General features: G+C 40.9%; 1 protein-coding gene across 2 annotated transcripts in view; it reads left to right on the top strand.

The window, feature by feature from the left end:
- The window catches only part of Anln (anillin actin binding protein), a 58,226-nt gene that overhangs the window by 10,513 nt on the left and 36,072 nt on the right, over positions 1-11,641 (top strand). The window contains exons 4-8 of one of the 2 annotated variants that reach the window (XM_021206514.2): positions 628-1,013; positions 1,857-2,070; positions 4,920-5,110; positions 6,051-6,158; positions 9,032-9,158. In XM_021206514.2, the coding sequence (XP_021062173.1) occupies positions 628-1,013; positions 1,857-2,070; positions 4,920-5,110; positions 6,051-6,158; positions 9,032-9,158 (1,026 nt within the window). Of the gene's footprint in view, positions 1-627; positions 1,014-1,856; positions 2,071-4,919; positions 5,111-6,050; positions 6,159-9,031; positions 9,159-11,641 lie in introns of those variants that run through there. The other variant, XM_029543746.1, reaches the window with a different exon arrangement.

Raw genomic sequence — 11,641 nt, 5'->3', positions numbered from 1 at the left:
GGGTGCTCTTACCCACTGAGCCATCTCACCAGCCCCGAGATTTAACTTTTATTTAAATTAATTAAAATAGGGTTTAATTTCTCAATTCCCCTGGCACGTTTCAGTGCCCTAACCGTGTGTGGCAAGCGCTTGCTATGTTGTATGTGTATGTGCAGGTGCCTCTTCTTGTTTATCCTAGAGCTTTATGTTGTCCATCATTGGCCGACTCCTGAACTCTCATCCCAGCTCTGCAGTGGCATCCATAACCTAGCCAAAGCAAAAACCAAAAAAACGACCTTACAGGCTAGCACACACCTTTAATCCCAGCACTTAGGAGGCACAGGCAGGTGGATCTCTGTGCAGTGTGATCTACAGAGGGAGTTCCAGGAGAGCCAGGGCTATATTGAGTCCCTGTCTCAAACAAACAAAACCCATAGAAAAAAGTACATGTTAAGGGTGTTTAAATTTAGATTTAATTTAAATTAAATACCATTTAATTTGAAAAGATGTCACATTTAAGTAATGTAATAAATTTCCTGAATGCAAATTTTAAAAGTTTAAGTTTAAAAAAATTTGAATTCTATATGAAGTGATCATAAGGTTATAACAGTTGAATATGGCTTTTGATTTTTCTGAAAACATTTTCAGATGATGTATCAGAAAGTTCATACTTTGCACCAATGCCATCTGAGGAAAAGGCTGCCTCACCTTCCAAGCCACCCATTTCAGATGCCTCAGCTACCCCAGTTGGGAGAAGGGGCCGTCTGGCCAACCTTGCTGCAACGATTTGCTCCTGGGAAGATGATGTAAGCCACTCATCTGCAAAGCAAAATAGTGTGCAAGAGCAGCCTGGTACCACTTGTTTATCCAAATCTTCCTCTGCAAGTGGAGCATCTGCTAGCATCAATAGCAGCAGTGTTCAGCAGGAAGCTACATGCTGTTCCCCAAGGGATGGCAATGCCTCTGTCAGGAAAGACCCATCTTCAAACGCTGCCCATGGACCTTTGCTTAAAGCCTCAGTGTCCAGCTTTGTGGTGAGTCAGTACCATTTTGGTCTTTTGAAACTTCTGTTATAAATGGTAATGACTATATGTAGTCTCTATATGTAGCTAAGTATTATGTAGTACATATGTGGCATATTTATATGTCTCATGAAAAGTGAAAATTATAAATTTGGTAATTGATCTAAGATAAATATTTTGTGACTGAAATAATATTAATTTAATTTACATCAACTAAATTTAAAACATTCAAAGTAAAAAAAAATATATATATAAATAAATAAATAAAATCCAGAGTATATAATAATGGAATATGATGTAGCCTCTTTTTTATCATTGGGGAATAACTAAAATTAATCCCTTCATTACAATGTTTTTTATGGATATCTATAAATATAAGATATTGACTAATTGATTTTATTTTTATTTACAACAAATAAAATTATAAGTTAATTACTTACAAGTTAATTATAATTAATTATAAGTTTAGTAATTAACTTATAATTAATTAAGTTAATTATCAATGAACTTACTTAAAAATACAAATAAAAATAATTTGATATAATAGTTTAGTAAAATACTAGCCCAATAACTTGAGAACCCTTTTTTTGCTATAAAACTAGGAGTGACCCTATCCCTGATAACTACTAAGCTATCAATATGAGACTAAAAGCCCATTAATTTAAATAATAACATTTTATAAGTTGATTTTTTTAAAAGCCATTTAACTTAGTATGATATATTAGAGAGCAAAGGAAATAATATTTTTGGTAATTTTTGTATAATGGCTACAGAAGAAATGGAACTTAGGTGGTTTTGTGCATCTATGCTATGATGATAATTACTGTTTACTCTGCTCCTGTTGTCGTGTTTCAGAAAGCATCTTCCCCTGTCAAACCTGCCGCATTCATCACTAAAACCTGTGAGGTACAAAATCCTGAGCGACTTCATGAAACTGTTAGTCCTCTGAAAACAGAGGCATTGAAACCATGTGAGAAGCCAAGTGTATCCCAGGGAGTTCAGCCCAAAGAGGAAGCTAACAGAGAAGTTTGTCTACAGTCACAATCCAAGGATAAACTTGCAACACCAGGTTAGGTATTTGAAACTGTTGAGTAAATTCAAGACACTTGTTTTCAACATTTTATTTATTGTTAATTTGTTGTTTGTTGTTTTTTGTTTTTTGTTTTTTGTTTTTTTTTATATCAGGCTGGTCTCAGTCTTGTGATCTCCATAGTCTCCAGGGGCTGGAATTACCTATGCATCTATCATTATCCTACCTTTTTTTTTTTTAATGTATAAAAGCACATACAATTAGAAACTGCATTTTAGGGGAATGGCAAAGAACCAGTCTTAAAACTTGTATGTGGACCCTGCTTTCCAGTCTTACCTCTGACGAGAGTAACTCTAACTTTCCCCTGACTAACACAGCAGGCCATCGAGCTCCTTCCACCTGTCTGCCTCACCCCAGAGCGGAGAGAAGCTATTCTGCATATAGAGTTCTGCACTCCCATTATATTTACATATATGTATGCTTTCTGTATATAAATAGAGGTTTGTATTTCTTATTGTAGTAAGCTGATGTTCCATAAAATGCTATATTTATCATGTAGCTCACCTTCTGGTGTGCTGCACATATCATTGAGAAACACAGGACTAAAAAAAGTTAGCAAAAACATATGGTGACAGACTGTACTGTGAGCTGTGTTTACCTTTATGTGTGTGCATACATCTGAGCATGTGGGCGGGTGTGCCTCTATGGACACGTGAAAGCAGGAGACTGTCCTCTTCTCTTCTTCTCTTGAGAGAGGATCTCTCACCAAACTGGAAACTCCATTGGCCAGGCTAGCCAATGATTGCCTGGGAGCCATATGTCTCTACTTTCCAAGGCTAGGGTTACAAGTACATGCAGCCATACCTGGGCTTTTACACAGGTCCTGGGGATTCTCCTGGGGATTCAAACTCAGGTCCTCATGCTCCGCACTGTGTGTGTGTGTGTGTGTGTGTGTGTGTGTGTGTGTGTGTGTCATTTTTGATAGAATCTCATGTGCCCCAGGCTTCCCCTGAGTTCACTCTGTGGGTAAGGATGACTTTGGAGTTTAGATCTTCCTATCTCTGCTTCCCCACTGTTGGGATTACAGACATGAACAACCATACTCAGTTATGCTGTGTTGGGGATTAATCCTAAGGGAGTCACACATTTCATGCATATAACCTACCAGCTGCTACATCCCCAGCCTGTGTTGAACTTCCTGAAAACACAGTCTTTCTAGAGATTACAGTTCATCCATTATCAGTGGAGATAGGAGTAGGGCAAGTAGAATGCCACAGTCAATTTCTCGATGTTCTCTAGTGAGGATTGGAAATGAGGTGGAGCTCAGTGGTGGAACATTTTCTAGCAATCAGCCTTGGGTTCAGTCTCTGCCACTCTTTCAGGCTGGAGGTGGGTGAGGATGACAACGACAGTAGAACCATAAAAGAAGTAATTGCAAGGCCCTTTGATGGGATCAACTGGTTCCAATATATGTATTGGTTTTATGCTGTGTGTGTGTCATTTTGTCTGAATATGTGTGTTTGGCTTGAATCAATCACTTGTGTACCTGATGCCCAACAAAGTCAAAGAGGGCTTCAGATCCTAGGAACTGGAGGAACCATGTCGGTGCTGTGTATTGAACACAGGTAGGTCCTCTTCAGGAGCATCAAATGGTCTCAAGTGCTGCTCATCCTTCAGCCCCACAGACTAGTTCTTTTGTCCTAGGTTTCTAAAGATGTAAGACTTAGGTATGAAGCACTGCTTGTAGTATTCTTTATTAGTTGGTATAATCAGAGTCACTTTACCAGCACCTCAGACATAGCCAATTTAGATGTTTCTTTGCATCGAGTTCTGGTTTGATATATGATCTGAAGTGGTAATAAATGACATGTGGAGTCCTCCAAGTGTGGCCATATGTTAAATTCTGCTGTTTGCTTTTTCCTTCCCTCTTCAAATAAAATATAGTATAATAACCACATCCACCTATGTATGTATTTTCTTGTGGCTCTTTTCAGTCTCCAATGAAGAGTCTTGAGAGACACCATAGGGCCCACAAAGCCCCAAGTCCTTACTGTTTTGTCCATCAAAGGAAAGTGTTCCCAACCTCTGACGTATTAACCCTGTTTTAAATATTACAACCTTTTGGTAAAGGTGGCGATATAGAGTGTGTGTGTGTGCGTGCGTGTGTGTGTGTGTGTGTGTGTGTGTGTGTGTGTGTGTATGTCTGTCTGTCTATATATCTTTCTCCATTTGCCCTACTACAAAAGTACTTTATACTCTTTTAAGACTGTATAAAATCAAGACAACCTTTTTTTTTTTTAAAAGATTTATTTATTTATTATATGTAAGTACACTGTAGCTGTCTTCAGACACTCCAGAAGAGGGCATCAGATCTTGTTATGGATGGTTGTGAGCCACCATGTGGTTGCTGGGATTTGAACTCAGGACCTTCGGAAGAGCAGTCAGTGCTCTTAACCACTGAGCTATCTCTAGCCCAAGACAACCTTTTGATGAGATGTGTATCTTATAATTTGTAGAAGAATAATTTTTGTGCACACATGCATGCTATGGACAGCTGTCTGGATCCAGGTTCTATTCCCAGCATTCATGCCACACAGCTGACAACTGCCTGTAGCTCCAGCTCCTGGAGAGTTGACCCCTGGCCTACTTGGGTACCTGTAGTCACAGTCACCCACACACAGATACACATGTATACATATGATTTAAAATAATAAAAAAAAATTTAACTTAAAATATAGATTTAATAGACTGAATAATTTTAATATTCATTTTATAAATGACTCTTCCTAGAAAGCAAGCACTTTATAACTAATGGATTTAGAATTTTTCCCTTGGAAATGATAATTGCTAGTTATTTTGAATAGATTCCAAAACTGTGTTTTCTGTAGGAGGAAGAGGAATTAAGCCTTTCCTGGAACGCTTTGGAGAGCGTTGTCAAGAACACAGTAAAGAAAGTCCATCTTATAGAGCATCTCATAAAACCCCAAATATCACTCCAAATACAAAAGCCATCCAGGAAAGATTATTCAAGCAAAACACATGTTCGTCTACTACCCATTTAGCACAGCAGCTCAAACAGGTAAGGTTGTCTGCATGTAATGCTTATTATATGACCTCAGTATAGAACCTAAGGAACAAATAGGAGCCTGTCTCTCTTTTTAAGATGTAGTTTTATTTTAAGTGTATGTGTGTTTTGCTTGCATTTGTACACCACAAACATGCAGTGCCTGCAGAGGCCAGAAGAGGGCATTAGATTTCTTTGAACTGGTGTTACAGAGGGTGGCAAGATGCCATCTGGTTCTTGGAACTGAGCTTGTCCTCTGCAAGAACAGCCAGAGCTCTTACCTACTGAGCCAACCTTCTAGTCAAAATATGAGTCTTTTTGACTGAGCTAAAGAGAATCATTTTGAGGACATGTGATAGTTAATAAGGCATATTCTGTAGCCTATGTTGCCTAGGAACTCAGTACACAGCCCAGGCTAGCCCTGTATACTCACTAAGCAGCCCAGGCTAGCCCTATATGCTCACTAAGCAGCCCAGGCTAGCCCTGTATGCTCACTAAGTAGCCCAGGCTAGCCCTGTATACTCAGTAGTCAGTCCTACCTCAGCTTTCCATGTATTGGGGTTACAGGTCTGATCACCACACCTGGCTTTGATAAGTAGCATTTTGATTCTTTGTACCTCCTACTGCAAATATAGGACAGTGAAATCATACATCATATTCTACTTGTGTTGTGAATCTTTGTATTTCATAACTAAAGACAAGAAAAGTTTTTTTGTTTGTTTTGTTTTGTTGTAAATCTTTCTATTAATAATTCCATATGGGGTCCAGGCTGATCTCAAACTAGCTGTATAGCTGAGGATGGTCTTGAACTGATCCTGATCCTACTACCTCTCCCTCCCAAGTGCTAGAGTTGTGTGCTATCACAGCTAGCTTTTACAAAGTGTCTACTAGTATTTGGATATTCTTAAATTCTGTTGGTTCTTGAGTAAAATAATGCCATGTTTAATATGTTTAGGAACGTGAAAAAGAACTGGCATGTCTTCGTGGTCGATTTGACAAGGGCAATTTATGGAGTGCAGAAAAGGATGAAAAGTCAAGAAGCAAACATCTAGAAACCAAACAGGTAACATGAGCAATAAATGTAAAATGAAAAGTCAGTGAGGTAAAGTAACAGTGGATTTTAACGTTTTGGTTTTGGGAGGACAGGGCCTCTTGATCCAGCAAAGGCTGGCTACAGGTTTGACATAACCCCCCTTCTCAGCCTCCCAAGTGCTTTGGTGACAGGTGTGACTCACCATGCCTAACTTATTAGAAGTATTTGGCATTACCAATGAGTTTTCTGTTTGAAGACCATCATCATTTGGCTACCACAGTACTAGATTCTTACTGTTCTTCTCCTGTGTCCCCGGAGACAGGAGTCTTTAGATTATTTTGTACTAAATAGTTCCTGCGATAACTGTGAGATAGCAGCAACACTTATGCATGTGAACAGATTTCTGAGCCTGATACTAACAGGGAGTTCAGACGTTTCCTTCCCCAGAAACTCAGTTGTTTACTACAAAAGGAGTAAAGGAGAAGGTGAAACATGGATTGGAAAAAACATGAATGTCATTGTCTTAGTTAGGATTCCTATGGCTCTGAAGAGACACCATGACCATGACTAGCCTTTCAAAGGAGATATTTAATTGGGGCTGGCTTACAGTTTAGAGGCTCAGTTCATTATCATCCTGGTTGGAAGCATGGCAGCATCCAGACAGACGTGGTGCTGGAGAAGGAGTTGAGAGTTCTACATCTGGTTCGTCAGGTAGCAGGAAGACAGAGCCACTGGTCCTAGGCTTGAGCTTCTAAGACCTCAAAGCCCAACCCCTAGTGACACCTCCTCTGGGTAGGCCACACTGCCATAGTGCTATGGGGCCGTCTTTGTTTAAAGTACTATAGTTATTAGATCTAGTGAAGTACTGTAGTCACTAGAATCTACAGAGATGGAATGTGTTTGCGAAACACGGGATGGGTTTGTGCACCGAGGGTGAAATGAGTCTGCTGAGGTTTGATTATTTGGTGTTTGTGCATGCCAAGGTTTCAAGTGTGGAGTCTGCTGTGATGTGTCGGGTGAGGGGTGCAGGGGGAGGGGGGATGGTAGGTTGCAGAGGGCAGAGCCAGTTAGTGCAGGAGTTGTTGGGGGTTTTCTCTAAAGGGAACGAAGAGGAGGTGGTGTCTGGAAGGCAGGGAAGGGCACGGCTGTCTGAATTGCTTTGTAAATTCAGGTAAATGCCAGTTTGGTGGAAAGGAGTTAGGAAGTTAGGAGTCAAGACAAAGGGAAAGCTGGGAATTGATTGATAGGAGAAAGGGAGGAGATTCCTTTGTGGGAACTGCAGGTCCTGGTAGCTCTGGAGGCAGAGCCTGGCTGTCAACACTGGTGTCCGCTGCTGGGCACGGGAGGTGCTCACCTCTGCATGGAACATGGTGGGCGAAATACTTGGAAGAAGAGGTGGCTGACCTGGAAACAAGGGATCTAGACGGTAGACTAGAGATCAGTCGGGCTCTGTATTAGTTACTTTCTCTTGCTGTGATAAAACACCATGATGGAAAGCATCTTAAGGAAGAAAGGGTTGTTTTGAAAGTTCCATAGGACAAGTCTAAATGTTTGAGTGAAATGAACAAGCTGAAGTCATTGGGAAGTGGTTGCAATGACGAGTTATGATATCCAGCTTGGATGGAGGGGTAAGAAAATAGTTTAGAAACAAGGAAGAAAAGCATCAATGACCAAGAGGTAAGAACAACCACTGGTGGGATCCTTGAGCAGGGGTGTGGGGGCAGGGAGAGGTTTGGAGGCAGAGTTAGGGTGGGGTATACAGAGAACACAAACCGTTTCAGGGGAGGCTAAGTTGGAGTGATGGTGAAGGATTTGGAGAGGACCAAGGCGTTGCTTGAATAGCCTTGGTACCACCTGGATGATGCAGGTTTTGAACCTTTGGGAGTTGAGAGAAGAGACTTGTTGTCATATATATGGAGAGAGAATTATAGAGTTATAGCTATATATAGTTATATACACGGAGTTATATAGAACCAGAAGCCTCTCATTTGAGAGACATTCTAACTGGAACTAGACTGGGGATTTGTGTCCTGGCTGCTGATTACTAACCATGTGTGCAGGGCCTTAGCTCCTCTGCCTGATTTCTCATTGACAGAACAGAAATAATATGTTGTAATCTGGAGGGCTGGGAGGGTTGGGTGAGGCAATGACATGCTTGGTAAGTGACAGGTCCCATGTGTGTGACGCCTATGTGTGCGTCAGCTGCTGTTACTCACCTGCTGGTCCTGGTATTTCTGTAGTCATAAAGTGTGTTCTTGGTTTTTGAGACAAGGTTTTGCTGGCAGCACTGCCTGCCCTGGAACTCACTGATGACCAGGCAGGCTTCAAACTTGCAGTGCCTTTTTACATCTGCCTCCAGAGTGTTCCCAGGGCGAGAACAGTACAGTGAGCACACCGCTCACTAGTGGGGGCTGGGTAGTGACTAGGCCTGACCGTCATGGAGCTTTAACATGGAAAACAACACATGCTTTCCTCTTACCTTCTTCCTTATTATTGCATTTGCTTTTATCCTTCTTGTTTTCTTTGAATTTTATCCTTTGAGTAAATGATAATTAAACAGAATCTTCATGTCAGAGCTATCTCTAGATTGTATAGGCAAGGGCTGATAAAAATGATAGGGGAGATTGTTTTTGTATGGCTTTTACTTTGGTTTGTATAAAACTGAACTCTGAAATGAATTTTCAATCTTTCTTGCTTCCTATTCTTTTAAAGATTTTACATACTTGGAATCGTACACACTGGAAATTATTAACAATGACCTGAGTGTTTTTAATATATATTATTTCTTTTTTTCTCAAAAAACATTGAATATTAATTTAATAAACCTTATTTCATTTAATAACATATAGTTAAGATTTGTAATTCTGAGAAATAGAAATTTCCTCTCCATTTGCTTTTTTCAGGAAGTTCACTGTCAGAACACTCCGCTCAAGAAACATCAAGCTGTCTCTAGCACCCCGTCGACTTCTGTCACAGATAAGGTGGCTGGAAGTGAACCAGCAGTGAAGATTTCTACTACAGAGCCTGCAGGTCAGTGCTCCCATGCTGCGCAGATGTAGCTGTGTCCTTCGGCAGATGGCTAGATGGCTCAGAGAGTGAATGCCGCTGTGTTGTGGGCAGGCAGGTCTCATTTCTACCATTTAGTTCTTCCCACAGTCAGAACTCCCCATTGGCTCAAGCCTTGTCCTCTTCTCAAAGAGAGCAGGGCTTTGTTCTGACTTACAGCTCTAGAGAAAAATACTCCGTCTTGGCAGAGGCCGCAGAGCTCCCCTCCCCTCCCCTCCCCTCCCTCCCCCTCTCTTCCCCTCTTTTCCCTCCCCTTGGCTCCCTTTCCTCTCTCTGCTCTGCTCTGCTCTCCTCTGCTCTGCTCCTCTCCACCCTCTTCCCTTCTCCCCCTATTTCTTCCTTCCTCTTTATCCCACTCTCATTTCCCTGCCCCCTCTTTCTTTTAGGAGGTAGAATCTTACTGCGTAATCCAGAGTAGCCTAGAAGTTTGTTTTTCGAGACAGGGTTTTTCTGTATAACCCTGGCTGTCCTGGAACTCACCTCTAGATAATGCTAGCCTCAAGTTTACAGAGCTCTACCTGCTTCTGCCTCTCAAGGATGGGATGGGATTATCACCACTGCCAGGCTAGCCTAGAAGTTTTAATTCTCTTGCCTAAGTATTCCAAGGGTTGGACTTACAAGTGTGAGTCACCATGCTTGCTTTATCATAAACTTTCAATTTTTTTCTTCCTTCCTTCCTTCCTTCCTTCCTTCCTTCCTTCCTTTTTTTTTTTTTTTTTTTTTTCCTCCTCTTCCCCTTTCCCCCCAGGACAGGGTCTCACTGTATAGCCCTGTGATTCTGGAACTCTTTTTTTTTTGTTTGGTTTTTTTTTAAGATTTATTTATTATATGTAAGTACACTGTAGCTGTCTTCAGATACTCCAGAAGAGGGCATCAGATCTTGTTACNGATGGTTATGAGCCACCATGTGGTTGCTGGGATTTGAACTCGGGACCTTCGGGAGAGCAGTCGGGTGCTCTTACCCACTGAGCCATCTCACCAGCCCCTGATCCTGGAACTCTTACACCAGCCTGGCCTTGAACTCATAGATTCTTCTGCCTTTCCTTCCTGAGTGTTGAGATTAAAGGTGTATACCATTACAACTGGCAAATTGTCTTTCAATACGAGATAAAAAGAATCACATAAACTTGATTTAGCTAAGCATGGTTAATCATGTCTGTAATCTTAGAACTAAAGGATTGCTGATTTTTAAACTAAGCCTGAGCCTCAAAGTGAGACACTGTCTCAATAAAGACCCCTCACCCCAAACAATTTTGCCAATTTAATTGCTTTTAGGCCCACATTTCCTTTGCTAAATTGAACAAACTTCTGTGCCCGTTAAACAAAACTTCTTTCCTGTACCATCTCACTTCCCTTTGTTGCTGTGACTTTGTCTTCTTTAAATACGTCATGACTAGAAACATGCAGCCATCTCTCTTTATCTTCAGGGTTGCAGCCCAAGATCCTGTGGGTGAAACTTGAACCTATGACTTCACCTGAACTCCCTCAGAACTCAGGTTTCTTCCTGTATACCCTGCATATTTTCACACAGGAACAGAATTGTACAGCATGGTGTATATTTGTAGATTTCCTGGCTTTGGTTGACAACAGATAACTGAGACTATGGAAAGTGAGGCTCTGGGTGCAGGAGGGCCACTGTAAAGGCTGGGCATGCATGGCGTGTGCCTGGCACTGCACGGCGCTTACCCCTTCTCTGTGGGTACACTTCCTGCAGCTGGCGGGCGCAGTGGTGGGTGTCCCTGCTGCAGACTCTGGAGCAGTGCCTGAACGTCGAATCATTGCATCATGTTGTGGTAACACTTGGAGTATTTTATGTTCTCACCAACAGTGTACAAAACCCTAAGATTTTCTGCTTCTTACCAGCATTGTGCTCAGTTCTGAGTGGTTTTTGTCCATGATCTTTTTGTTTGGGGTAGAAGGCCATCTTATATGTGCAAGATAAAAATTCCATTGTGGTATTTGTGTTTCTCAATAGCGATAGTGAACATCTTTCATATTCTTTGTGGTCATTTGTATTTATCTTTGGAAAAATTAGTTAATTATCAATGGGCTAAGTTGTTTCCATGTTGTAGCTATAACCTCGTCACCGTGCACACGACTTACTGATGTCTTGTCTTCTTCCATGCATTGCTTGTCAGTCTGCACTGTTGAGTGCATTCTTTGCTAAAAAAAGTTAAGCTTGTAGTTTCATGTGCCTATTCTTTTGTTGTTACTTCTTCTGTTTGTTTTAAATATAGAAAATTATGGGAAAATTCAACATGAAGCCTTTCCCCTCTCCTTTCTTTTTTTTTTTAAATAAGATTTACAGTTGAATCTTACATTTAAGTATTTAACCCTTTTTGCTTTTTTAAAATATGTGCTGGTCTATCTTCAGTGCTTTGTATATCACAGAAAGTACTGCTGAGCGGAGCCCAACTGTGTAATAAGTTTTTTTTTTTTTTTTTTTT

Source organism: Mus pahari, chromosome 10 (assembly GCF_900095145.1).
Source record: "Mus pahari chromosome 10, PAHARI_EIJ_v1.1, whole genome shotgun sequence".
Lineage (NCBI taxonomy): Eukaryota > Metazoa > Chordata > Mammalia > Rodentia > Muridae > Mus > Mus pahari.
Note: the sequence above shows the minus strand (reverse complement) of the source record. Positions and strands in the feature narration are given on the sequence as shown.